The sequence below is a fragment of the Tympanuchus pallidicinctus genome, unplaced genomic scaffold (assembly GCF_026119805.1).
Source record: "Tympanuchus pallidicinctus isolate F22 unplaced genomic scaffold, pur_lepc_1.0 scaffold12, whole genome shotgun sequence".
Lineage (NCBI taxonomy): Eukaryota > Metazoa > Chordata > Aves > Galliformes > Phasianidae > Tympanuchus > Tympanuchus pallidicinctus.
The window spans coordinates 17,765,001-17,791,776 of record NW_026294637.1 but is presented as its reverse complement, the minus strand read 5'-3'; the positions used below and the strand labels follow the sequence as shown (position 1 = coordinate 17,791,776).

The window sequence follows — 26,776 nt, the reverse complement described above, 5'->3', positions numbered from 1 at the left end:
GATGGGGCACGTGGCGTGCACATCCACATCGCAGGAACCCTGCCATAGGTAGGCAAAAATGACCCAAATGCAGCCCCTAAAGAAGCACCCCGTGGTCATATGCATGGGGAGGGAGGGCTGTGATCCCCGTGCCCTGAGAGCAACAGATTGCTGTGGCAGGATGGGTGCCCGGCTGCCAGCTGGCCTGGCAACACACCTTCATGGGCTGGCAATCAGCTCTGTCTGCCAAGGAGAGCTCCAAAAGCTGGCATCTCCCCATGCCAGGCGGGGAGGAGGAATCCCTGGGGGTGATGCTGTGGGATTTGTACTCACCCAGCCCAACCGCTCGCCCATGGCCTTGAGCACATGCCTTGTGGGTGGCTGGAAATGGCCAGGCTGGGAGCGTGCAGCGAGCTGCGAGGTGCTGTGCCCAAACCCTGGGACAATTAGGGGCCGTCTGGCCCTGCAACGTGCTCGAGGTGCCTGAGCAGGCAGCAGAGCCTCTCACTTCGTGCCGAGGAATACATTAGCCACAGGTTGAGGGGAGATGAGAAAATTGTTATCGCCGTGCCTTGGCCTTTTGGGAGGAGCTCAGCGCCCATACATCAGCTTCTCTGCGTGACGAGGACTCCAACAATGCACTCTCCTTTCCACCTCCCCCCCTCCCAGCTCCCTTCTGCCCAAAACACTCAGCCCTGCCATAAGGATGATCTCAAGGGGAAACTGAGGCACCGTGCAAGGCCATTGTCCCCCTTCACCCCACAGCAAGCAAAGGGCTCCGGCATCACCTCATCCCCTCCCAGCAGTCAGCCCTCCCCCGCCTCTCAGCTTCTAATTTTTAAATAAAACCCATCTTGGCAAATGCCTGCATGCTGACATCAGCAGCAGGTGATTGATCGTTGCTGAGTGCTGCATTCCCCCCAGGGGCCCCACACTGAGGGGGGATTGCATCGGTGCTTCCTCAAGCCCCCTTCCGCTCCCATCCCTATCGATTGCCATCACCTTTTCTGACTAGACATGTGCTGAGCAAACTCAATCAAGCCTCACTAATCACGGGTTCTGCCCAGTAAATATTTCACTAATTGGGATGGGAGTGCAAGGTGTTGGGATTTTGGGACAGCCATGAGGACTGCCATGGGACAGCCTTTGGGACTGCCTTCGGGGCTGCCATGGGGCAGTGATGGGACTGCCTTTGGGACCACCATGGAAAACAGCCTTTGGGACAGCCTTGGGATGCAAGCGGAGTACTGGGAGGACCCAAGAGCACAAGACTTGGCCCCATCTGCATCTCAGCTTCCATGAGAGATGTTTTCACAGGTGTGAACTGCTCCCAGCAGAGATGTGCTCCCAGCAGGATGCCCCTTGGGCAGGGCCCATCCTCTTCCCTTTGTTTGCACAGCTTTTAGCAGCACCCCGTAGAAGTGCAGCCTGCTGCTTTGCTAATGCTGACGGTTTCCAGAAGTCTCCATCTAGGCTGGGAGATGAAGAGTTCAAGATTTACAAGCCCACATGCCAGTGGTCAGTGTTTTACTCACTGACACCATGTCCATGCTCCTCCAACCACAGAGCTGCGTTCTGGGGCTGAAATCCCCAAATTTGGTGCCCTGTTCTCCCATTTCCCCAGCATCCCAATCCAAGGTCTCTTCCATGGCATCTCCTCCATGCCCTGCACCAACCTGTACTACCCACGGGCTTGGGTCCAGGCTGGATTCTGGTGAGGAGAGGTGGAAGCTCAGTGGTGGCCCCAAAGAAGAGGAGGAGGAAGAGGAAGGCTGCTCACACATGGAATCACCCCACACATCCAGGGAGGAGCTGAGCACAGGGTCAGTCTGTGGCACCTACGGGTGAGGAGAGGCTTGTAGGGGCAACCCCAACACCAACTCACTCTAGAACCCATTCTTTCAGATTTAATCATTTTCCTCTACTCCCACACCTCCTCATAGACCAAACCTTATAATAATAATAATAATAACCATTATGCAATAAATTCCTCTTATTACCAAGCTCCTCCAGAGCTCCAGCTGCAGCTGATGGGAACCAGGTGCTCCCAGCCTGCCAGGGCAGGGCAGGGCAGGGCAGGGCAGGGAGGGGTGGGGATGGAGGGTTTCTGCTTCCATAGGGTGGTGCATCAGGGGCTCTCCAGGGGAGTGAGGAGATTTGGGGTGGGCTAAAGGGAATTATAGCCCTGCTGCAGGTCCTGTGCTTGGGAGAGAAATAGGGTGAAGTGAGCTGAGCTGGGGAATCATAGAATGGCTTGGGTTGGAAGGAACATCAGAGATCATCAAGTTTCAAGCTGGGGCTGAGTTCCCACCCCCATAGGACCCACCCCAACCCCAGTATTCCCTCTTGCTCCCTACCTCAGTGAGCAGTGAGTGGTAGGCAGACTCAGGTGAGTGCAAGGGGACACTGGGAGATGGCCCAGCTGGGGATGCAGGTGACGGGGCTGTGCTTGCTGCTCGGTGTTCCCTCTCCTGGGCATGGGGTGATGGTGTTGGAGACACCAGGGCAGGTGGCCGGTGCTCATGCAGGGCAGCAATGAAGGCCAGGCGGCCGCAGTGCATGGCTGGCTGCTCACTGCCTGCCCGCAGCAGGGCCAGCACTGCGCTGTAGCGATACCAGTCCTCATCTCGCCCCGCCAGGAGCTTCAGCCGTGGCTGGTCAGGACGAGGATAGATGGCAAAGAAGGCTTCACCCACCCTCTTCCTCCTCAGTAGGGTCCCAGGGCAGTGCAAGGCTTCGATGTGGAGCCGCACATCGTGGTTCTTGTCGTTCTTGCAGTAACCTGATGGGAATGCTGGGTCAAGCCTTGGTGTCCCTTCCATGCCACCAATGCTATAGCCTGCTCAGGTGCTTTGGAGACCAACTCAGGCTCAACAGTTTGCTGCAGGAGCAAAGCTATGGGCGTGCAAAGGGGTAGGTTTCCAACCCAGGGGTCCCTCTTTGCCACGAGCCCATCCCTCAAGCAGTGGACACTGTAGGGTCTCCTGCTCTATAAGCCCATCCCCATGGCATCCAGCATCTCACCTCTGGGCAGGGTGAAGGTGAACTTCTTCCTCTGGAAGGCGCAGATCTCCCCCAGGTGACCCTGCAGCACGGTGTCGGTGGTGCCGGTCCTGGTGGGCACGCTGCCCCCATCCCCAATGCGCAGTCGGACACCGTCCCCACTGTCCCTCAGCAGTGGGTTCTCCACGGAGAGCCGCAGGGCATAGCGACCACGCCGATTGAACTGAGCGCTCAGCACCTCAAACTCAAAATCCAGCACCTTGTCCTCAGCCCGGAGCCGCCAGCGCTGCAGGCTGGCAGGAATGCGGGACTCCCCAGCCATGTAGATGGAGATCCTGATGGGCAGGGAGCTCCCAGAGCCCTGCAGCGAGCCCGGGGCTTGTGTCAGAGCAGAATAGGCTCTGCTGACACTCCCACCTTTTTCCAGCAGAAAAACGCCTGGGGGTGCCCCTGGGTATGTGTAGGCTTCACATCTTGGCAGGCAGCTTTCAAAGGCGAAGCAGTGAAAGAAGAATCCTTGCCCTTGGTGCTGTGGAGAGATGCTGAGGGCTTTCCTTTCCCTCTCTGTGCAAGGACGGAGGCTCTGAGCTCTGGTTTGTTTGTAAGGCAACCAGGTAACTGCCAAGCGGTGGCTGCCTTCCAGCAAACAGCCCAGGATATCCAGGGTGATGCTGGCTGTACAGCAGAGCTGGGTGTGCTGGTACGGAGTGCTCCTCCAGCCCTTTGCCCTGCAAACCCTAGGAGAGATGAATGGGAACCCACCAGATCCTGTGAGACAATGCTGCTGCTCCTGATTCTTGGGCCCCACAGCAATGAGACTCGGGTGCCAAACGTGTGGCTGCCTCTTGGCTCAAACCCAAGGTAAGTGGGGTTGTGCGTGGAAGTGACTCCCCATTGGGCTGTGTGATCCAAGGGAAGGGAATGGGGTGAGAACAAGGCATGAGTGGTGCCCAGATTTGCGTCTGGACTGCAGTTTAAGGCTGAAAGCTCTCTGCAGGTACAGGATGGGGGCATTTGGGGGAGATGCTTTCCCTCTAAGCTGCTCTCCTTCTGCTCAGCATCACAAGGGCTGCTCTTCCCATACAGAAGTGCTCAGCCCACTGGGGGTATTTTGGGATCGAGCTCACAGGGTGGTGGGCAGGGAGCTGGATCAGCCCCTCTGAGCCCCCAGCCCTGTCACATCACATTCCCCGATCCCTGTTGAAAATAGTGCGTTCCCACAGCCTTCGGGATGCTTCCAGTGAAACATGAGCCGGGGCCATGCCAGCAGATGGCCCTTCTCCTAGACAGCCCGTCCATCCATACAAAAAAAACTGCATTCCAGCTCTTCAAGCTTGAAACAACACAGTTATCCTTCTGGGGAGCGGGGCAGGGGGATTCAGCAGTACATGGGACCCTGGGGCTGGAGGTTTTGCTTATTTGATGGGAAAGCAGGCACCTGTGGGGTGCCAACCCCAAATGGCTGCCTCCACGCACCCCTTCGGAGGTACCTTTGTATATTAACTTTTTTCCTCTTCATTTAGGGGAAAAAAAATAATTGCTGGGGTTTGGGCTTGTCATGCTGACACCCAATACAACCCCACTGCACGCGTTGCAGTGCGCATCCTGGGGAAGGGGGGGAATGGGGCAGGATTTTGGGGTCACAGGCGCTGGGTAGGGTTTAATGCAGCAACAAGGCATGGAAATGAGACATCTCTGCCTGTTGCCCTAATCAGCCTGCCTAATTTCCTCCCTGCCTTGTGCAAACACATTACCGAGGCACCTCTAATGATGGCAGCACCATCAAAGAGCAATTTTCCCGTAATTTCACCCAAGGCACAGTTTACTCAGGCAGCATTTCCCAGCTGCACCAGAGGCGCACGTGCGGCTTCCATCATCCCACAGCAGCACGCGGTGGGGGAGGGACAGTGAACAGGTGCATGGGGCATGGCAAGCCCCCGTGGTACTCCTCATAACAACCCTGAGGGTGTGTAGGGGGGGACTCTTGGCTCTTTGAGCCTGGCCACGAGGCTTTGGCTAAAAATTAAGCAGAATCCTCCACGCTGATTAATTTTCCCTTTGCTCCCTTGTCACGTGCCGGGGTTATTGGGGTGCTGTGAGTTGCTGTGCCGTGAGCTTGGTGGCTCCTGGGGAAGGTGGGGAGCACAGGTTGGATGAGGAGGAAAGAAAGGGATGACCCAAATCCCACTCTTCTCCAAAGCGGGGTGTTCAGGAACCCCTCAATGCTGTGCTGGAATGCAACAAACGTTCCGGTGGGAGCTCTGGGACTGTCACCTCGTGCTGGTGGCACCTGGGGCCATCCATCCCAACCCTTACCCCAATCCCAGACTGCCTCATCCTATCCGTTTCCAGCCCCATTACAAAGCAGGATTGCACAGCGTCCAGCCCTTGGGCAGCCCCCAGGAGGACGCCTGCAGAAAACAGGGATGTCTGCAGCATCTTGGGTGGGCTGGCACGGCGCGGGGGCCCATTGTGCTCTCATTGCCCCCCCCCAAGCCGCCAGCACAGGGGCAGGGGGGGATGAAGGAGGCTGGGGGATGAAGGAGGTTGGTTCTGCTGCCTCCCCTCCCCGGGTAATCAAAGGGGAGAGCGCGGCACGGGGTTGGTTGCTTTTCATTTCCTAAACCCCAGGGTGGCCCCGAGCCAAGGCCTCCTCGCCATGGAGGGGATAAAGTTCCCGACGCTGCCGCCGCCTCGCCGGTGCGCTGAACTTTGTCTGCGGGATCGTATGGCTGCCGCCGCGCCGTGCTGATGCTCTGAGCCCTGCACAGCTGTGCCCGTCCACCAGCCGAGCCACAGGTCGGGAGCAGGTAACTTTGGGGGCTCCTCTTTTGTTGTTTTGGTAAAGTTTGGGTGTTTGAAGTGGGGGGTGAATCCGTCCGAGCTGAGCACTCGTGTGTGTTTGCATAAGGAGACCAAACCCTTTTGGTGGCCTTAAAGCCAAGATTTCATCAGCAGGGCTTTGGGGGCTTTGCCCTGATTCCCCCTTCCCTTCCCCCCCCAAGGTGCTGCTGCAGAGTGCTTTGCTGCAAACCCAAAAGCTTTTCCTCTCCGCTGCTCCCTGCAGGAGCTGAGCGCAGCAGGTGCTGCCGTGCCTGCAGGGTTTCAAAGTAAAAAAGGGCAGGAGCTTAAAAATAACCCCCAAAAGGCCGACCTGCTTCTGTGCTAAACTGCCTTTGCTTCTAAAATTTGGGTCGTTGTTGAGCATGCTGGTGATCTCCAAGGTGGGTCAGCCCGTGGATAAAAGGGGTGCACAGAGCTGGGGAGTCCCACTGGGGTGGCGGGGGTCAGCAGAAGTGGATTTGGGACCTGTTGGATTTTGGGACCTGTTACATGCGGCTGGCTTTGTGCCGAGTGTTGGGATGGAAAACCATCTCTGCAGACCCCCATTTGTGCCTCACTGCTGGCGCAGCCCCCTGCCCTCTCCCTGCCCCGTGGGGGCTTTCCAGGGAGGATGAGGATGTGTGTCAGGGTGTCCTCAGTGACCTCAAAGAGGGCTGACTCAACCCCATACTTCTCGGACATGGGAGCTGAGTGGGGGCTTCCCGCAGGCTCCAGCCTTCAATCCATCATACCCCTCCGTTTCCACAAGTTGGGAAACTCATAGAAAACAAGCAGTGAGGAAAAGCCGCCCTATTCCAGAAAGAGGATTAAAGTCTTCGAGCAGCTCTGGCAGCTGCTAAATCCCCCCGTAGGACCCAGCATCTTCCTCAGCTGTCCCTGTTGGGTGTCCTCGGGACCCACCTCCCCACGGGGACACGCAGCTCCTCCAGTCACTCTCACTCAGCAATTGAATTAGAGGAGATCTCGCTTAAACAACTCCCCCCCGGCCCAAGCGCTCCCTGAACAATTGTGAAATGAGATCTTTATCATTTTTATTAAAAGCCGTACACAAGGCATCGCCATTATCCCCGATAGGAGGAGGGAAGGGGGCTGGGGGGGGGAATTCCCTTATGGCTTCACCCCCCCCCCCCCGTTTAATTCATAGCGGTGGGATGCAAAAGCTCCCTGGAGGGTGATGGATGGTGGGAAATGAAGAATATGAAGGAGCTTTATTGAAGCCATCAATCCCTGCGATGCTGCGGCGATCAAAGGCCCAGCCTGTTTGGGCAGGGGTTAGGTGGAGGAGCAAAGGGATCAGGTTTCGGGTAGAAGAGAGCTGTCGGGGTGGGATTTTGGCATGCTTAGCTTTGCCCATCCCATGGTGGCAGCGCCTTTGAGGCTGCTTCCTCTTGGCACCCTTTTGTCACCGAAGGTGGCTGAGCTGCTGTCATAGCTGCTGTCACCCTGCTGGTGGGAGGATGAGCTCGGAGGTGGCTCAGTGGGGTGGAGAGAGGAGCATGGGCAGTGGCCATTTGGGCCATCTGGGGGGAGATCTTTCACCCAAAGGCTGCAGCGCCTTCACCCTGCAGGAGGGGATCCTCCAGGAGAGGAAAGAGTCTCCTGGGTCTTGTGAGATGTTTGTGTGCTTTATGGGCTCCTTCTACCTCTTTTAGGAGTGCTACATTCCTGGGTGATGAGGTCAGAGCCGCTTGCCCATGCAGGCAAAACCAAGGGATGGCGGGGGAGTCGATACTCTGGGGTGGGCTCTGGCAACCCAAGACCCCCGTGGGGAGTGGGACCCTCACCCCGAGCGGAGGGGAAGCACTAAGGGAATATCAACCCACACCTTTGGAGCCAATGGGCAGTGTGTCAGGAGTCCCCGTGGAGCAGCTCTCAGCTTCATGGTCGGTTTGGTGACATCCCTGAGCCCTGGGCTGACACATGGGGACAGTGTTGGATACTTCACTAGGGATGAAGCCCCTGGGGAAGGGCAGGCTTCCTTCAGATCTGCTGATGGGTGTCTTTCATCTCTTTGGGTGCTTTCCTGCCCCACTATGGGCTCGTAGTCCCTGGGGCACAGGAAGACTATTCATGATGGCCATGAGCTGAGTCAGAGCTGCAGGACAGTGAGAGAGGGTGTGGGGCTGTTGGGCCAAAGTCATCAGTGCTGTGCAAAAGGGAAAACATCGGAGGGAAGCAGGAATAAAACCTTGTGTTTGGCACCAGGACGAGCCACCCCTTACTGCTGTGGGATGAGCTCGCTTTGGCCAGGGGCAGGTGCTGGGGCTCCAAACACCTGGTAGCAAAGGGACACAGGGGACATGAGCCACTCACCCATTTCTTTCCCGCTTCACCCACACCCCCTGAACGTGACCCTTGCTCTGATTCTGCAGCCCTTCACGTAACCACTGTGAAGCAACCCAAACAAAGGCTCTATCAGCATCCCAGCAGCGAAGCTGGGGATGGGTGGGAGTGCCCTGACAGAATAAAGCCTCTGGGCTGCTTGCTTCCAGCCCTGTATTCTCAACAGGACTTCCCCCAAGCCCACCTCTCTGCCTCTCCCTTGGGTCAGTAAGAAGAAGGCGCTCATGGCAGCCAACATCTCTGGGGCCGCGCACGGCTCGCTGCTGGATGACAGCTTTGGGGATGACCTGGTGTCGGACTGGTACATCTACGAGACGGCAGAGCCAGCTGCACCGCAGGATGAGTAAGTGCTGCGTGTCCCCAGGCGGGTGCCACCTCCTCCTCTTGTCCTCACGGATGGACGCAGCTCATTGCACGATGAGTTCCATCATCCTGGCGATCCGCTCTGTAACAAAGCGTTCTCCAAGCAGTTTACCTGAGCTGTCCCACCTGGCCTGGGTGCACCCATCAGCACCTCTTGTCCCTCTGTTGATGTATCTAATCCCAAGCAGGAGGGCTTGATGGGGACAAGCCCGGCCATTGCCACAGGGTCCTTAATCTTCTGCGTTGTGCAACCTCTGAAATCTCCTTGCCCAGCCCCTGTGTGCTCACAGCCCTGATAGGAAACTTCAGGGATTTGGCTCTTTCCTTCTCGGTGTCCCCTGGTGCTGAGGGCATGCAGGCAGCATGGCAGTGTCCCCCGATGACGCTGGATCCCATGCAGACCCCAAAAGCTCTGGATCTGGTGCTGGTGAAACCCAGCTGTTTTGGAGCTGGAGCTACCCTCGGAGCTGCAATATTTGGGGACAGCAGGAACTGTCTGGTCTATCCAAGGACAGCTGTTAGCAGAGAGAGAAAGCAGAAACCACAGAGCTCTACTGGCAGCAGCCTGTCCTTATGGCCTTCCTTGGAGGGTGGGATAAGTTGGGACATTTGCTGCCTGAACAAATCCTAAAGGGGAGCACAGGGTCCGGGAGAGCATGGGTGCCTGCAGGGCCGCTCCCCGCTCTTATCTCTGGAGCTGAACCATAAAATGCATCTCTCAGGGTGACCTCAGCCCCACTATCAGGGCCGTGTGGCCACGCTCCTTGAAGGTTCTGCGCTGCTGCTGCCATCTGCACACGCATGGAACATCACCTCACTGTCTTTCTCTCAGGACACGGTATAACCCCCATTATTTTTCTCCTTTCTCCAGCATGTTTCCCAGTACCGTCCCAGACTGCGACCCTACTGTTTCCCCCAGGCTGTACCACACCTGTATGGCACCCATCTCCGTAAGTACCCACGCTGGGATGGTGAGCCACCTGCCTTGTTCAGGCCGTGCACAACCTGCTCCTAAATGGTTCTGTGTGGAATGTCAGCGTGGTTTCCCTCTCCTGGCAGCTGGCCGTGCTGCTGGGCTTGTCCTTGCTGGTGAAACGCAGGCGTCTCCACCGGGACTGCTGGAACGGCATCCCTGGGCTGCTCAGGTACCTTGTCCCAGCCATCCCCATCACCCTGCCCAGCTGGCATGGAACAAGCCAGCTGTAGGCTGCCATATGCCAAGCGATGAGATGCCAGGCTCGTTTCCACCTCACAGCCCAGCTAACTTCCTGGAGGAGGAGGGCAACAGAGGGCTGATGGCTGCGGTGTTTGGCATCCTCTTCTCCTCACTGTGTGTGCTGGTGCTGGATGCCGACCCTCTTCCGCTCATCACCCACTCCTCCCAGCACAGCCGGGGTAAGGCGGGCTCCATCCCAGCCTCGTGGAGCCGTGCAGCCCTCTGGGCAACATATTCCTTGTCCCTACTGAGGGCTCCTGTCCCCTCTGCTCCCCCTCTGTACTGCAGAGTACTGGAAGATCCTGGCTTTGCTCTACTACCCTGCCTTCTACTACCCCTTGGCTGCCTGTGCCACGGTGGGGCACAGGGCCAGCTACCTGCTGGGCTGCCTGCTCTCCTGGTGCCACTGTGTGGTCCACGTCTGGCAGAAGGTGGACTGTCCCCAGTCACCAAAGGTACACATCGTCCCACCATCAGGGCAGGCTGGTGTGGCTTTGTCACCTCCCTGAAGAGGTGGCATTGAGATGTCAGCGCTCAGGTTGAGACCCAGGCTTGGTGGGGTCCGAACTGTGACAGCTCTGCTTGTCTCCAGATATATAGGTATTACTCCACACTCTCTTATGTCCCCATCATCCTCTGCCTCATGGTCCTAAGTCTGTGGTACCCAGCCCTGCTGATCAGGAGCTTCACAGGAAAGGAGGAGACCTCAAACAAGGAGGTAATGAAGGTCTATGAGGTGGTGGGAACATAGGGGAATCCCATGTGATTTTGGGACTGCTAGAATTGAGGTGTTCCAGTGTTCCCAGTGTGGTTCCCAGCAGCTTGCTGGCCCTCTGAAGGCAATGTTGCATGCATGGGCTGTAGCTCTGTTTATCTTGGTGGATTTGAAGAGGGGAAAATCCATCTTTGGAGTAAACTCCTTAGTACAAGAGGCTTACGGCATCAATGGTTCCCATTCAGGCCGGACTGGGGTCGCCTTGTGTTCCCAGCAGGCAGCAGTAATCCTCAGCCCTTTTGGAAATGCTGGGCTTTGTTGGGTGAAGGAGAGGAGAAAACCTTCAAAAACAGCACTTGGCCCCGGCATGGACCGAAGTGACCCTACTGTGGGCTGGCTGGGGGGGGAGCGGGTGACTTACTGCTGCTTTGTGAAGGTTACAGGGAGAGGCTATTACAAGAAGTACCTCAAAGCTGTGCTGTCCAGGCGGCTGCAGAAGGGGAGGTAAGGGCAGCCTGGGGATGGGGACAGCATCAATGGGGCAGAAATAGCCCCCTAGCCCTGGTTTTAACAGTAAAACAAAATACAAGCCACTCTTGTCACCACCTCCTTCCTCCTACAGCACCCCAAAGCTAGAGGAGAGCTTCCTGTCCCGGCTCCGTGCCTATCTATGCTCCTACATCTATGCTCCAGAAGAAGGTAGGGCGCGCTCCTTGTGCAGCAGAAGCTCAGCAAACAGTCTGCCTTCCCCACGGATAGCAAATGCCTTCCTTGGCACCAGCCCCAAAGCATCTGTGCCACGGCAGCTGCCTCTTGGCACGCGCACAAACTGTTGCAGTTTGGGGTGGAGGAACTGGAGGCTGGGACCCTCATGGAGGGATGTAGGATGGAGTAGGGCTGCTGCTGTGGGAGCACGAGGATTTTAGGGGTTTGCAGGAAGGAAAACCTCAGTTCACAGCTGGTTTCTCCCATTTGCAGGTTTCCAGCTCCCGCTGAAGCTCGTTCTGTCCATGACCACGTCAGTCATCGCTGTCTACCAGGTGACAGGGGTGGCCCAGTGTAGTGCAGAGGGCACGTCCTCAACGGGGCAAGGGGGCCACTGCCATGTGCCATCGGGGCAGTTTGGCTTTGGGGATGGTATTAGCGTGCCTCAAGGTATTACCATCCCTTGGCTCAGCCTCGGTCCCCGGCACTTTGCTCACTGGGCTCAGCCACCCTTAAGTCTTTAAGCCAACGCAATGGCTCACGAGACATTGCTCCCTTGTAGGTGGCCCTGCTGCTGCTGGTGGCCTTTGTCCCCACCATCCAAATCGTGCGAGCAGGCATGACAAAGGACGTGGTGGTGCTGCTGGTGCAGTTCGGGCTGGTGCCCTCAGAAAACCCAGGCATGCCGGGGGACATGGAGAAGGAACTCAGCACCGTCAAGCACTACCTGTGGTCGCTGGAAGGTGGGTGGGGGGCATCCCCAAGTTTTGAAAGACTCAAACCCAGATCCGTCCTGCTGGAAAGAGGAGACACACAGCTCGTGCCTGAGCTTGGTGCCGTGCCAGGGCTCCCTGAGCAGCTGCTGCCTGCCCAAGCACCGCGCTGCAGATGCCGCTCCTTGGACAGGTTTGGAGATGTGCTGGAATCGAGCAGATGGCTCCTCGGCCCCTGCTGCTGAGTGGGCACCTGATAATTGAAAGCTCTGCGTGGGGCTGGCAGGGTGCCCCCTCCCTCCATGGGGCATTTTGGTGACTTTTCCAGAGTCGCCAAGCCTCTCTCATCCTCTTAACCTTTGTTTTCCTGCCATTTCCATCTTTCCAAGCAGAGCCCCCTTCTCCTGTTTTGCTTCCTGCTGCACAGCATCCCACCAGGCTCTGAATGACTTGCTTGTTGCTCCAGCAGGGAGCTAACCTGGTGATCATACCCCTTCTAATATGCTTGGGGAATATTATCCTCCTGCCTTCCTAGGGGATAAAAAAAGCTTCCCCACATATTGCAAAAGGGACGGGGAGGGAAACTGAGGCAAGGTGCATTGCTTGGGGATCCATCCACGCGGCACCAGCACCTATTGCTGTGTGATGCTCTCAGGAAAATGTCTGCAGCCCTTTAGGGACAAAGCCCTGCTCCCTTAGGGACAAAGAGCAGCTCCTTGTCTTCTCCCTGCAGTGTGCTACGTGTGCTCGCTGGTGCTGTGCTGTTTGCTGACCCTTGCCATGCTGCTGAGGACGCTGGTGATGCACAGGTAGGGAGGGCCCCACAGATAGGCCCCCTCCATCACCCATGCCGTGTCCCTGTCCTTGTCCCCCAGTCCAGCATTGGCTTCTCTCCCCTGCAGGAGCAACCTGAAGGTACTGTACCAAGGGGCTGTGCTCGATGTCTTCTACAAAGCCCACATCCTCCGCCCATCCCGACAAGCTGTTGTCTGCTGGATGAGCTTTGCCAGTTTCCAGACGGCTTTTGCCTGCCTGGGTATGTGTTTCTGGGGGGCTATAGAATCATAGAATCATAGAATCACCAAGGTTGAAAAAGACCTAAAAGATCATCCAGTCCAACCTATGGGGTGGGAGGAGGTGGTGAACCCCATTTCCAACAGGGAACTTCATATTCAAGCAGCTCCAATCCCCTTTTTTGGCCCCATTTTGCAAAACTCTGGGGCTTTTGTTCATCTACTCCCTCAACACAATCTGTCCTTCCGCGGGGAGGACCAAATGGTGGGAGAAAAGAGGGGTCTGGAGGAGGGGGGGGGAGTGAGAGCCGCCTTGGCTCCAGCCCAGATATTTTGTTCCGCGGCATCTCATGTAAAGTCCTGTCTGTCTCCTTCGGTCCCAGCCATCGCCTCCCAAAGTCTGTGCCAAGGGGTGTAAAATGGGACAGAAATCCAGCCCGGCGCGATGCCTTAAAGCCCTATTTCCCAGCTGCAAAGCGGAGCACTCAAGGTGGAGCGCGGCATCCGATGGCGCGGGGAGCCGCAGCCGCCGCCGCTCTCGGCGTGATTTATGATTAGAAATCACAGCTCGGGCTGATTTTATGATGAGGCATCGCAGCCGCAGCCCCCGGAGATGGCTCCTCTCCGTGGGGATAAAGCAGGGCGCGATAAGAGAGGCTGAACTTGTAATTAGATCCCGCACGGAGCATTGTGCGCGGAGCGGGGGAGGCAGGGACGGCTCGTGCTTATTATGGGATTAAAGTGAAAGGCGTGCTCAGAAACAAGCGCAGGGGTGGGAAGGAGAACAAGGACCATTTCTCCTCCCCTCCCCGTGACAGCTACTTTCCCCCTTGCCTCCCTCCCAGGTCTCCTCATCCAGCAAGTGATTTTCTTCATCTGCTTTGCTGCCTTCACCTTCCTTGTCGTCATCCCGCTGCAGTCTGGCACAAGCTCATACCTCTTCAAAATCGTGCAGAACATGTGGTGAGGGCTCAGGACAACCCAGCTGCATGCCACAGACAAGCTCATAATGAGTGACTGGCCATGGGGAGGCTGCAGCTTGGGCTATGGAGTGGTCTCCCCTCCCGTCTTCCAACCTTTGGGAGGATGGCCTCAAGAAGTGATGGCCTCAAGTTGTGCCAGGGGAGGTTCAGGTTGGGTATTGGGGCATAATTCTCAGAAAGAGTGGCAATGCATTGGCACAGGCTGCCCAGGGAGGCGGTGGGGTCACCATCCTGGGAGGTGCTGAGGAAAATGGTAGATGTCACACTGAGTGACGAGGTCTGGAGCGGCCACAGGCATGGTGGACTCGATAACTTTATGGGTCCTTCCAATCTTAATGATTCTATGAATCACCTTCTCTTTCGGCCAGGCCCTTCTGGCTGACCCTGGTGGTGGCTGTCATCGTGCAGAACGTGGCTGCTCACTACCAGTTCCTGGAGCAACATCCCCTGCGGAAAGAGCTGACCAACAGGTATGGGCATGTGAGCTCTATGGGGCAGAGCTGCCCAGCGATGCGGGCTTTTGGGCTGCCATGCGTCCTCTACCCCAAAACCCCAGCCTCATTTTAAGGAGAAATGGAGACTCTACTTGTGCTGGAGGCAAATCTTTAAGTCCTGACCACACACCAGAAGGGCGTTCACATCCTTCTGTGGGATGGAGCCGTCTCAGTCAGGGATGGTGTCGGCCAGGGAGGGAGAGAAGGGTGGGAGGTTTATTTTGGCAGCTTCCCCTGGTAGGGAAGGGCTGTGTTCCCTGTCCTAGGCTGTTTGTGTTCCTTATCCCTCCTTTCTCATCCACAGACGAGCTCTCTACATCGTCACTTATCTGCTGTTTCCCATCAATGTGCTGGTGGGGGTCCTGGCAGGGGTCTGGAGGATGGTTATCTCTGCCCTCTACAACACCATCCACTTCTGCCAGTTGGACATCAGCCTGCTGAACCGTGGTGTGGAGACATTTGACCCAGGTAGGGCAAGGGGCAGCTCTGGCATGGGGACCTCCATCAACTCTAATGGGTACGTCTGGCAGCACAGGGCCACTTCAGTTCCCAGGGCTTGCATCTAGGGCTCCTCCATCACCTGCTGGGACCTGGGGTGGGTTCAGCTCCTTGTGCTCATCAACATCAATCAGCTGTGGACCACGCTGACCCCACCTGTGTTTTTCCTATGGGCTGTCCCCCAGGCTACCACGCATACTGCCACTACCTGAAGACAGAGGTCAGCCAGTCACACCCACTGATGAGAGCCTTCTGCCTGCTGCTCCTCCAGCCTGTGAAGCCACAGGGGCCACCTGAGCCCCGGACAGGGGACTTAGAGGAAGGTGAGTTCCTACAGTCAGGCCAGGCTCTTTCAGCACACGGAACATGCTTCCCACTGCCATCTCCTTCCAGGCCTCCAGCTGATGCACACCAAGAAGGCACCATCGGGAGGAGGCCGATTGAAACGGAGCCGGGCACGCTGGTGGTTGGCCTACACGCTCCTCAACAACCCCTCGCTGATGGCCTGCAGAAAAACTGCCCTCTGTGATCCCACAGCCAACGGAGCCCAGCTCAGCCCCCCCAAGCCCTGACCTCCACCCCCTGCCTTTTCCCTCCTGTCCCATCCCGCCTCCCGTTGACTTTCCTTCCATGACGGGAGGAGGTTGGGCACTCCTGTCCCTCTCCAGCAGTGACAGCACTGGTTTGTAGCTCTGGGTCCATGCGGGATGCAGAGGTGATGACACAGTCAAGGCATGCCAGTCTAAGCCTGAGCTGGGAGCAGAGGCTTGGTGAGCCAAGCTAGACCCTTCAGCCATCCCAAAAGTCCTCTTAGGGTCATTTCTGAGATAAGGCCACTGAGGCCCCCTCCACCATCACCATCCCCATCATCCTCATGGATTTTTCCCATTTCATGTGCTCCATTTTAGGCTGGGAGGTTGCAGAACAGTTTGTCTGGGGCTCCCATAGCTGTCATCCTCCAATTTACCCTACTGGGGCTGTTTCCTCCCATGCTGCCATCCCGTTGTTCTCAAAGTCAGCTGTTCTCAAGGACCAGCCAACCCCAAGCCTATAGAACAGCACCATGCCTCCTTGGGCCATGCCGAGCTGGGGAAGAACAATAAATTGTATACCTCATTGCTACACTTGGGGTGTGCTTGCTCTCTTGGTGAGGCTGTGGCACACGTGGGGACACCCGGAGAGGGGCACACCAGGATGGTCACAGTGGTGTTCTGGTGGATCTGCTTGACTTTATGGAGAGACACAATCAAATCTCTCCTCCAAGCCCCAAGAAGACCTTGGTTTGGTCATACTCAGTGGTTGGGTAACAACAGGGTATTGGAGTCCGCCCTTGAACTGCTGATGCCAGGAACTGCTGATGCCCCACATGTGTGAGGTCTCAGAGCTGCACCACACAGCCTCCAGGCTGCAAGGGCTCAGGAAAAGGCAGTAGAAATCCCTTCAGTGTTCTGCAGCTCGGGGCCATGGGTGGAGCTGCCGCTCTGCATCTGTTTACACAGCCTGCGGCTTCCTGGAGATGTCTTGGCTGGGACCAAGTTGAGAGATGACAGGAGGTGGCTTCACTCTTTGTTTTCTTTCCCTTCCTTTGGCATAATCAGGGTGCCCTGAGGGTGAACTAAGCCTTTTGCTGCTACTTCTTGCCCCTGCAAGCTCGCTTCTTTGCACGCAGCCCTGGTGTGGCTCTGTCCCCACATGTCCCCAGGGTCACCATCCTCTTCCCACCCTCTGTGACATGCCTGAGCCTGCACAAGGTGGATCAGGAGCTCCTCTGGTTAACAGAAACCTAAAACACAAATGTGGGGAATGGAAATCCGCCTTTGCAAATGTATGGACACGCTGCCATGGGCATGGAAGGCAACTGAACAGGGTGGTGGCCCTCCTCCCAGACCCCACGCCATGCGTGTAAGGACTGAGCTGCCAGCCCCATCCCTGCCTGCATGGAAGGCAGAGCATCAACAGGGTGATATGGGCTGTGGGGAGAGCTGCCTCCAGAATGCAGAAAGGGCCAGATGGAAGCATTGCATCCCATGAAATGAAAGCATTGCATCCCATGAAATGAAAGTGAAACTCTGCACAGGGCATTGTCCTCCTTGTGCTTGTACTGGGGCTGCGGTGTTTTTCTTGCCTGTAATGGGAACAATATGTGTCTGCTCGCTAGCTGTGCAGCTAGGGGGGGTGCTCCCTGCCTCTATGAAAGAAACCAAATAGGGCTGGAAAGCTTATGCAGAGGCCCCAGGCTCCAACAGCTGCTTTACAGCTGTTTGCGTCTCTGCCTTCTCCTCCCTGCTCCGGTCTGTGAGCGAGCTGTGGGGGGCACAGAGGCAGCAGGCTGGTTTACAAAAGGTATTTATTGTGCTTGGTACACGGCTGGTGGCACAGCTTTGGTTACAAGGCTACAGGAGTCTGCATGGCTCCTGCAGGCACACGCTAGCAGAAAACATGAGGGATGCTCGGCGGTCCCACCATGAGCCCACAGCACCAGGGGCACAGCGTAGATGTCCTGCAGAGAGATGTAAGGCACTTTGGGATAATTGGTTTCATGTGGTCTCTTTGGTCTCTGTTCCCCCTGCTGAAGCTGTGGGGTTGAGCAGTGCAGCTCGGTGGGACCGGCCCGGCCGAGGGGTTTGGACTGTGGGCTCCGGTGGTGAATAGAGGGGAAAACATCTGCATCACAGATGTGTGAGGCAGTCAGGGTGGCAGGGCCTGGTCCTGGGACACAGGGAGGGCACAGATACCATGGGTAGTCCCTCACCCAACAAGTCCTATGCAGGAAAGGCTTAGCCTGCTCCTCATGGCCTGATCCATGCCTGGTACTGGGTGCTTTGCATGTCCCCTGCCATATCAATCACACAAAGAACTGTGCTGCCTCCATTCCCTAAAGGACCCTATGTAAGGCTGTCTGGCCCTGCAGCGACAGCACAGTGTGGATCTACCCTACATCACCCAAGCCTTGATGGAGTTCTCAGCTCCAGCCCTGCCCCTACATATGCAGGGGTTGGACCAGCCCTGGGCTCAGCTCTCGGCCACTTTGGCGCCCGCCTGCAGTTCCAAAAGCTCAGCAAACACGTGGCACTATGTGAAGGTAAATGATACAGAAAGTGGGGGAGCACTGGCACCAGTCTCTGCTCCCCCCTACCAGCCCAGCACGATGCCCAAGGCCAGCAGCAGGGTCACCAGCCCAACCCGGGGCACAGCTCCTCCAGCCGTCCCCTTCACCTCCCTTGGCACGTGGTAAACGATGACCAGCTTCTCCCCAGCGCCGACGGGATCCATCTCATCGCCCTTGTAGCAGCTCCGTCCCCCCAGTGAGCTGGCATGGGGGTCATCCTGTAGCAGGTCTTCAGCTGGATTCTCCGAGCCGGCCAAGGCCACGTTGACAGACACCTCTCTTGTGCCCACATCGTTGATGGCGATGCAGGTGTAGGTGCCTTCATCCTCCTTGCTGAACTTGGGGATGGCCATGGTGCCATTCTTGAAGACCAAGAAGCGCTCCTGGCTCTGCTTGATGCGCCCAGATGGGGAGAGGCTCCCATCCCGAGCCACATTGGGCCCATCGATCTCAACACCGTGCCCGGGGGTCTGGATCCTCCAACGGATCTGGGGCAGGGGGCTGCCCGCCACGCTGCAGTGTAGGCTGAGTGTCAGCCCATCGGGCAGCACCGTGTTGTCCAGTTTGGACAGGTAGGTGAGCTGCACTGATGGGGCCACGCACTGATGCGCCGGGATGTCGGTCACCGCCCGGCCCCGCATCCGCCCCGGCGCCGCACACAGCGTGGAACCACCCTTGGTGAGGGACACCGAGGTGCTCTCAGCCCAGCGTTTGAGCCAGAAGAGCTTACAGGAGCAGTTGAAGGGGTTGTTGAAGAGCTGCAGCTGGGACAGTGAGGGCAACGGGTGGAAGGTGCCATCGGCCAGCGTGGTGAGCTGGTTGTCATTGAGCCACAGCGAGCGCAGCTCTGCCAGCGCCTGGAAGGCATCTCGGGGCAGCCCGGCCAGCCGGTTGTTGTTCAGCTTGAGGATCTGCAGCCCGCTCAGGTTGCGCAGGTCCTGCCATGGGAAGGTGACCATCTTGTTGTGGCTCAGGTCCAAGTTCTTCAGCTGTGACAGCATGGCGAAGGCACCCGGCTCGGCACCGCCGATCTGGTTGTAACCCAGCCACAGCGACTGCACCTCGGGCACCTCGGCGAAGGCGCCGCGCCGCAGCCAGCCGATGCGGTTGGCCGACAGTGTCAGGATGGTGACGTTAGGGGACAGTCCCCGCGGCACCTCGGGCAGCTCCTTGTAAGCGCATTCGGCCAGCAGGCGCCCGTTCTTCTTGGTGGAGCAGGAGCAGGGCCCGGGGCAGGCCAGCCCGCGGCACAGCAGCACGGCGATGCCCAGGCAGCACAGCAGCGGCCCCATCCTTCCTCCTGAGGACAGACAGGGGACATGAGGGTGGCCGTGAGAGTAGCCAGCAGGGGATCTGTGTGTGCTTGCCAAGCGCTAACAGGAATCAGCCCTGCGATTATCTGCAGTAATGGGGAATATTTGAAATATTCCCCACTCTGAGCGAGGCACGGCTGTGCCAATAGCTTCTGGCTACCTCCATGATCTTAAACTATTTCCTTCCCACTCCAGCTCCTTGACAAAATGTCCCCCCGCCTCTGTTCTAGGCATCCTGCATCCCTTCAGTTTGGAGATGAAAGCTGTGAACTCCGTGTTCCGCGCTCCGCATTCAGACCTCACCGCACCTCTCCTAACGCGGATCACCACCACCCTCTCTCCCATCCTCAGCCCTTCTCCCCTCAAAGCATCAACTCTGGGCCCCTCAGCCCTCCAACCAGCTGCCGGGGGGGGGCCGCTGGAAGTCTTTACTTGCCGAGGGCAGAGCTAACTCCTTGTTGGCCTGGCGCGGCGGCCGCAGAGCAGCGTGGAGGCTGTGCTGCGCGGGTCCCACCGCGGAAGCAGTTAACTCAGCGAGGAGCTGGCAGCCAAACCCCTTTGTCTCGGCTCCGTGCTGCTGCGGGGCAGGAGGGGAGAGGGTGATGGGCACCGAAACGCCGCGCAACTATTTTATTATTTTCTTAGCGGGAGAGAGGGGTGAGCCACGCTCCTGCAAAAGGGTGCGCGCAGAGGGCCCTAGCCTGCACGGAGAAGCCACCACCGGGGTTGGGGCCGGGGCCCGGTGGCATTAGGAGGTCCCCTTTGGGCTGCTCCGTGGGGTGCGTGCACGGATCGGCCCCGCGCAGGATGGATGCGCGCACGAATCCGGCCCCGCGCAGGACGGCCGCGCACCGCGGGTCCCCCCGCTCCCCATCCCGTTCCCCCCATCCCCGCGCTCCGGTTCCAGGCAGCGCTTCCCGGTGAGGAGAAGGGGGCCGTTCCCTCTCCCCTCCGGCCGGGCCGCGGCAGCCGGGGGCGGTGCGGCGGGCGCATACCAGAGCCGTGAATAACAACCACCCCTCCGCCTCCCCGGGCAGCCCCGGACACCCCTCCTCGGCTCCCCGTCATCGCACCGCTCGTTTTCCGGGGACGGAGCGCCCGTTTCTCCCCACCGCGGCTCCGGGCTGGCGGCTGCGGCTCCCTCTGCCCGCACCCGGCTTCTCCTCCCCCCTCCCGCTCCCCCGGGCCCTTTTGTTTTCCATGGCACCGACCCGCTCCAGCTTCTCGCCTCGCCGAGGATCGCAGGGAAAAAAAAACACACAGGCGGCCCCTCCTCCCCCCGCGGCCCCACCGCTCCCGGACCCAAAGATCTGGGGGGAAGAGGGGGGGGGGAAGGCAGCGCAAAGGGCTCCCAACGCCGTCCCTCCGTCCCGGGGGGGGTTGTTCCACAGCACCGTGCCCAGTTCGGTGTGGGTACTCAGGAGGACGCAGCATCGGGGCGCAGAGCATCCTTTGCTCTTTGCCCTAAGAGTCCCCACCCGAACAAAGTGGGGCCACCAAACCCCAAAGGACCCCCCCGCTCCTCCTCCCTCCCCCCCCACCTCCCCAGCTCCGTGCGGAGCTCCAGCTCTCTGCTGCCTGCGTTGACACAACCGAGGCCGTGAGCGGGCTTAAAAATAGTGCGGGGCGGTGGGATTAGCGGGATCGGAGCGGGTCACCGAGGGGCTCGCAGCGGGACGTTCCCCTCCACCCTTGTCCCCGCATGATATCGGGGTGAAACTCACAGAGCTGCGGGGACCCAGCCGAGGTTCGGAGCTGCCGTTCAGCCTTTCCCTCGAATTTTTGATCTGGTTGTGACACTACTGTGGGATGAGCGTGTGGTCGGTCACCCCCGGCACGTCCAGCTCCACCCGGGGCTGGTGGCACGGCTAAGGGTTAATGCCTTCGGAAGGGGCAAACCACCCCGCTGAGCCCCGTTAACCCTTTCGGGGCGGCACCGGCCTGGAGAAAAGTCCATGGGATGCGGGGGGGGAGGAGGGAGGGGGATGCCGAGCTCCGTCCTTATGCCTGAGGGTACCTGGCGCTAATGAGCACCCTCCCGAAAAGGAGCAAATCTGGGAGCAATCCAGCACCGGGAGGCAGCTCGTTGCAAGCGAGATTCCCAGTAGATGCGTTAGGCGGGGAAATCTATTACCCCCTAATTAAAGGGAGGCAGGAATGATTGTTCTTTTTCTATTCTTCGTGTATTCCTAGGCATGAAACTCAATTAAAGTGCATCCGCAGATGGGGATTTGTCTGCGCGGGGTGGGGTGAGGGGGCTCCCTGCTTTACACTTGTTTTTAAAAGCTGCGGCAAACACCTCGGCTGCCGTAGGAGAGCCTTGAACTGCGAGGATTTGGGGGTTTGGGGAGAAAAACTCCTCCGCCTGCCCCCTTGGTGCTTTGTCTGCCTTCTTCCCGTGCCGTAGGAGAAAGATGCAGAGCCAGCAGAGCCGGACTTAAAATAGAATGCCGCGCTCCGGAGCTGGAGAAATGCGTGGCTGAGGGAGGATTTGGGGATGGACGGATGGATGGCGGGTGGGCTCGGGGTGCCTGGCTCCCAGTTTGTGGGCACTGGGAGCTGTGGGCTGCTCTTCCTCCCTCCCTTGTGTGTCTGCCCGGTCCCCTTCATATGGGCGAGGTCGGCTGCAAGCGCAGCTCCAGATAAGAAAGGCAATCAAAGGCAGCCTTAAATCTTCACCATGTAATCGTGGACTTAAATCAGCCGTGGGGCGAGAGCGGAGAGCTCCACGCTCATAAATCCAGTCCGATGGCACCGGGCACCTTCACTGGGCTGGGAATGGGGACATTTGGGGACTCGGGGTGGCAGCGTGGTGCCGGGATGCGTCCGTGTAGGGGCACACGTGTAGGGCCCCTTGAAAACGTTGTTTGCGTTTTTACATAGTGTGTATCTATACAGGGAGTGCCTACAGAGTGCATTATATATATCTGGTTTGCTGTATTTTCGTACGTGTGATACGTTTAGGTTTATTCATGTGGTGCGTGTGGACTGAGTGTACAAATGGGTGTCTACAGCTTGGACGTGTATATATAGGGTGTGTTATGTCTGTATGCTTTAGATACGTGCCTATAGATAAATTTACCCTGTGCTCCTACACGCTCTAGGCGCAGAAATAGGCACGCGTAGGCAGCTTTGCGTCCCTCCCGGAGCTGCAGGACGCAGCCCCACGCCATCTCCCACCTCCACACTGTGCCGAGCCGAGCGGGAGGGGCACCGGGGGGCACCGGAGGGAGTTGGGTGGGGAGGGGGAGCCGGCTCCAATCCCCCACCCCTCCAAACAAGCACGGAGGCGGGTGCACTTTCAATCCCTTTTATTGAATCTTTCACAGACAGAAAGGCGCAGAAAGGCGCCCGCGGCTCTCTCCAGCCCCGGGGCTCCCTGGGGGGGGGGGGGGGGGGAGAATGGGGAGGTGGGGGGGTTGGGGGGGGGGTGTTCCCTCTCCTCCCGATGGGGCTGGAGGTGGGCACGGACACCGGACCCCGCCCGCCCGCCAGCAGCACGGGCTCGCCTACGGCACAGACACTTGCTACAACGCTACTCTACCCAACACACATCGACGGGCACCGGGGAACCGGGGGGGGATCGGGGGGGGGGGGGGGTCGGGCAGCCCCCGGGGCCCCGGGAACGGGCGGGGGGCGCGGAGCTGTCCAGCGCCGCCGGGTGCTGAACGGCTGCCGCACCGGGGAGGGCTGAGCGCACGCTCGGCACCCGGTTTTGGGGGGGATATCGGGTATTTGATTTTCGCAGATCGGCTTTTTTTTTTTTTTTAATTATTATTTTGTTCGTCTTTTCGGGTTTTTTTTTTTTTTTTTTCGTTCTTTTCCTTCAAGCGGACCGAAAATAAGGGGCGAGCTGTGGAAGCGGGAGGGAGGGGAACGGGGAATCGTTGCGCCGCAGCGGCAACGGGGATCAATTTGAATCTGAACGGAAACGAAATCGGGGGATCAGCGTCCCGCTCGCCCTCCGCCCCCCCGGACTCGAACCCCTTCCCCGAGGGCCTGCCTCCTGGAGGAGGAAGAAGAAGAGAAAGAAGGATGCATAGGGGGGTGGATTTTTTCCGTCTCTCCTTGCTCCTTCCCCGGAGGAGGAAGCGGCAGCCTCCCCGATGGGCTGGGGGGGCTGGGGGGAGTGGGGGCCGGGGGAGTGATTTTGGGGTTCAGCGAGGACGCTGCCGGTAGTTCCCGTTGATCTCCTGGGAGATGGTGACAGCCTCGGCACCCAGCGGCAGCTTGTCGCTGTACTCGGAGCGCACCTCAAACTCCTCACCGTTGGCTTTGGACTGCGACTCCGCCATGGAGCTGGCTGCTACGCTCTCCTCCCGCTCCAGCTCCGTGGTCTCCTCGGCTTCTCTCCTCCTCCTCCGCCTGCCTCCTTCGTCATCATCTTCCTCATCCTCGTCCTCTTCCTCTGCTTCCCCTTCCCCCACCTCGCTGGGGTTGTAATTCTTCTCGGATTCCAGGTAGGAGGCGCGGGGGTCGAAGTCGGCAGCCATGTGCTTCTCCATCTGGTCTGGGTTCTGGGCTTTCATGATCAGCTTGTAGGTTTTGCCCTGGTATTTGGAGAGGAGGTGGCACCACGTGGCACCCATCAGGGGGAGGGTGGCCAGGAGCAGCAGGAAGATGCTCACGACCACTATGATGATGAGAGAGGGGATCTCCTTTTTGGTGGTGAAGACCACTTGGACCTGGCAGTCCTCCCCTAGGTAAGTGAGGCACACCGAGTAGTTGGTGCCAGGCTTCAAGCCCTGGAACCAGTATGAGTTCACTCCTTCCTCGATCTTGGACCACTGCACCAAGGCGTGGCCACGGCTGCTCTCCTGGCACAGGTAGAGCATCCTCAGGTGCACCTTGTCGGGCTGCACATAGGTAGGCGTCAGCTGCACCCGGGCATCACGCTCCGACACATCCAAGGCGATCACACCCAAGTCGAAGGTGTGCTGCTTGAAGTCACCGCTCTGGTTGAAGGCATGGTTGGAAATGTATCTGCTGGTTGGCATGGAGCCACACTTCTTCTCAAAGGGAGGAAGCTGGAAGGGGACTTTCCCGTCTCCCGTGGGCTCCATCCCACCCGATGAGGATGGGTGGCTCTGCCGGGTGGGGCTGAGGGGTTTGCTCCTCTCATCGGGTGTGAGCACACTGTTCTTCGCTCCCTTGGCTCCAGGCTTCTTGTCACCTGGCTGTGCTTTACCTCCCGTCGGGTCCCTGCCAGGCTGCAGCGGGTACTTCTGGGATCCAGCCACAGCCACGTTGACCGAGGTCTGGTTGCTCCCCATTTCATTGGTGGCCAGGCAGGTGTAGGTGCCCTCCTCCCGCTTGCTCAGGTGAGGAATCACCAGCGTGCCATTCTTGAAGACCAAGAAGCGCTCAGGGTCCTGTTTCGGGGGGTCCTTCCCTGCACTCTCACTTGGGCTGCCGCTGAGCTCCAGGGTCTGGCTGGAGGTGCGGATCTTCCAGCTGACTTCGGGTGGTGGAGTGCCTGTCACAGCACAGTGCAGCGTCAAGGTGAAGCCATCAAAGAGCTCCGTGGTGTCCAGGTTGGGGTAGTAGGTAAGCTGCGCAGAGGGCGAGGTGCACTGCGCATCGGGGATCTTCCCCACCGGCACCCCACGGAGCTGCTCCGGGAGGCTGCAGGTGATGGATTCCTTCTCTGGGATGGAGATGAGTGTGCTGTCCATCCACTTCTTGAGCCATTGGAGCTTGCAGGAGCACTCGAAGGGGTTGTTGTAGATTTGCAGATGGGACAGGGAGCTGAGCGAGTCGAAGATGCCTTCGGCGAGCGTGGTGAATTTATTGTTGTTGATGCGCAGAGACCGCAGGTCCTTCAGGGTGTGGAAAGCCCCTTGGGGCACCACAGCCATGTGGTTGTTGTTCATCTTGAGCAGCTGGAGGGCGCTGAGGTTGTAGAGGTCCTGCCAGGGGAAGTCCACGATCTGGTTGTGGCTGATGTCAAGGTTCTTCAGCTGCACCAGGATGGCGAAGGCGCCGGGCTCGATGGCGCGGATCTCATTGTGCGCCAACCACAGGGACGTCACCTGGGTCACCTCCACGAAGGAGCGCCGCTGCAGAGCCGTGATCTTGTTGGCCGACAGGCTGAGGGTGGTCACGTTGGAGGGCAGCCCAGTGGGCACCACCTGGAGATCCTTGTAGGCGCAGTCGGCGAATTGGTGGGCATACTTATCCACGCAAGCGCAGGGCTCGGGGCACGCCCGGGCTGAGCCCAGCAGGGCTGCCAGCCACAACCACAGCACCGGGGCCATGTCCCCTGCCAAGGGACACAAGGGCTGGGTGGGTGCCCGCCCCGTTCCCTGCCGCCCGGGGAGAGGCGGCGGGGACGCGCCCCATTGTCTGTGCCCGGCCCCCCGCAGCATCCCCGCCCGCCCCCTCGCTCCTTCTCCTCCCGGCTTTCTTTCTTATTGCTTTTCCTCCCCCAGATCTCGTTTTCTCCCTTCTTTTTATTTCTTTCTTTTGCCTGTTTCATCTTCTTCTGTTATTTCTCTCTTTTTTTTTTTCTCCCTTCCTCCTTCCACCCTTCTCTCTCCTCTTCACTTTTCTCCCTCCCCTCTCCTTCTACTTTTCTCCCTTTCCCCCATCTCTCCCAATTCCCCCCCCCCATTTCTCCCCATTCCCCCCCATTTCTCCCTGTTCCCCCCTCAGCCCTTCCGCACCGGGAGCTGACCCCGCACCTTACCCGCTCCTAAGTGCCGCTGAGCAACACGCAGCTCTTCTCCCCTCCGCTGCCGCTCCTCCGCATCCTCCTCCCCAGCCCCGTTCCCCGCAGCCCGGGGGCGCCCAGAGGCGGCTGTGAGGGGCTCGGCGTGCCTGGAGCACCCCGCACCTCGCCGGGTTCGGAGCTGCGCACCGGAGCGGGGCCGGACTGGCAATGGGGCTGCGGAGCCGAGAGAGGAGGGAGGAATTAGCATTTCTGCCAGCCTCCCCCTCCACACGGCCGCCCCCTTCCCATCCCACCACCCACCCACCGCCGCCTCGCCAAGCTCCGCAGCCGTTCGCAGACCCCGAAAATAAAGCTAAGAAACGCCAAGAATCCCCCTCCCCACCGAGAAGGGATAAAACCCGTAAGCACGCGGCAGCAGCTGGGATGCGGTCTCTCCGCCCCCCCCCCCCCCCCCCCCCCCTCCTGCCGCTCCCGTCGGGGCAGTGTACGGAGCCGGGAGTCGTTCGCCCTTTAGGAGCTGCCTGTGCTCGGGCTCCGGTGCTGGGGGAACGGGGAGAATGTGTCCACACCGGCCGCCCCCCGGGGGGAGGTTCCCTTCTGCATAGAGCTGGCTGAGTGAGGGGAGCCTTAAACTTGAAGGTGGGCAGGTTCCCCCCGACGTGGGGGTCTCTACTCCCGGCCCTGCCCTTCCATGAGAAACACGATGAATAATTGATTTTGTTAGTGGGATCGATTCCTGCCTGTCTCCATCTCTCCCTGCATCCCTCCACCCCTCCCTCCATCCCACCCTGTTTCCCTCCCTTTATCCTTCC

The 26,776-nt window shown here is 58.7% G+C and overlaps 2 protein-coding genes across 3 annotated transcripts; one reads left to right on the top strand and one right to left on the bottom strand.

Annotated features, from left to right (window-relative positions):
• Window positions 1-5,657: 5,657 nt before the first annotated feature.
• On the top strand, window positions 5,658-15,993 carry STRA6 (signaling receptor and transporter of retinol STRA6). 2 transcript variants are annotated; one of them, XM_052672302.1, is made up of 18 exons: window positions 5,658-5,781; window positions 8,378-8,512; window positions 9,404-9,482; window positions 9,592-9,677; window positions 9,788-9,927; window positions 10,037-10,203; window positions 10,341-10,466; window positions 10,900-10,967; window positions 11,086-11,162; window positions 11,442-11,503; window positions 11,731-11,911; window positions 12,615-12,690; window positions 12,784-12,917; window positions 13,740-13,857; window positions 14,246-14,347; window positions 14,676-14,839; window positions 15,055-15,192; window positions 15,263-15,993. In XM_052672302.1, exons 2-18 carry the CDS (start codon window positions 8,394-8,396, stop codon window positions 15,439-15,441), a joined length of 2,016 nt encoding a protein of 671 aa, XP_052528262.1. In that variant the 5' UTR covers window positions 5,658-5,781; window positions 8,378-8,393; the 3' UTR covers window positions 15,442-15,993. The 2 variants fall into 2 exon arrangements, with proteins under 2 accessions (XP_052528262.1, XP_052528261.1); XM_052672301.1 differs by having other exon boundaries at window positions 5,658-5,792.
• A 1,206-nt stretch (window positions 15,994-17,199) lies between these two features.
• On the bottom strand, window positions 17,200-26,189 carry LOC128075531 (immunoglobulin superfamily containing leucine-rich repeat protein 2-like). Its single transcript, XM_052672367.1, has 4 exons — window positions 25,980-26,189; window positions 23,452-25,553; window positions 20,503-20,755; window positions 17,200-19,278 (listed from the first exon to the last, which is right to left on the bottom strand). Exons 2-4 carry the CDS (start codon window positions 25,546-25,548, stop codon window positions 18,002-18,004), a joined length of 3,627 nt encoding a protein of 1,208 aa, XP_052528327.1. The 5' UTR covers window positions 25,549-25,553; window positions 25,980-26,189; the 3' UTR covers window positions 17,200-18,001.
• Between the last annotated feature and the right edge of the window lie 587 nt (window positions 26,190-26,776).

Excerpts from the sequence above, each read along its gene's own strand:
- STRA6 (XM_052672302.1), top strand. The coding sequence starts at position 8,394 with ATGGCAGCCAACATCTCTGGGGCCGCGCACGGCTCGCTGCTGGATGAC. Across the intron at positions 8,513-9,403 it reads CCAGCTGCACCGCAGGATGA|CATGTTTCCCAGTACCGTCC; the intron begins GTAAGTGCTGCG and ends TCCTTTCTCCAG. Across the intron at positions 9,928-10,036 it reads CTCCTCCCAGCACAGCCGGG|AGTACTGGAAGATCCTGGCT; the intron begins GTAAGGCGGGCT and ends TCTGTACTGCAG.
- LOC128075531 (XM_052672367.1), bottom strand. The coding sequence starts at position 25,548 with ATGGCCCCGGTGCTGTGGTTGTGGCTGGCAGCCCTGCTGGGCTCAGCC. Across the intron at positions 20,756-23,451 it reads ACTACCGGCAGCGTCCTCGC|GGCAAAGAGCAAAGGATGCT; the intron begins TGAACCCCAAAA and ends GGGGACTCTTAG. Across the intron at positions 19,279-20,502 it reads GAGGCGAGAAGCTGGAGCGG|GAGGAAGGATGGGGCCGCTG; the intron begins GTCGGTGCCATG and ends GTCTGTCCTCAG.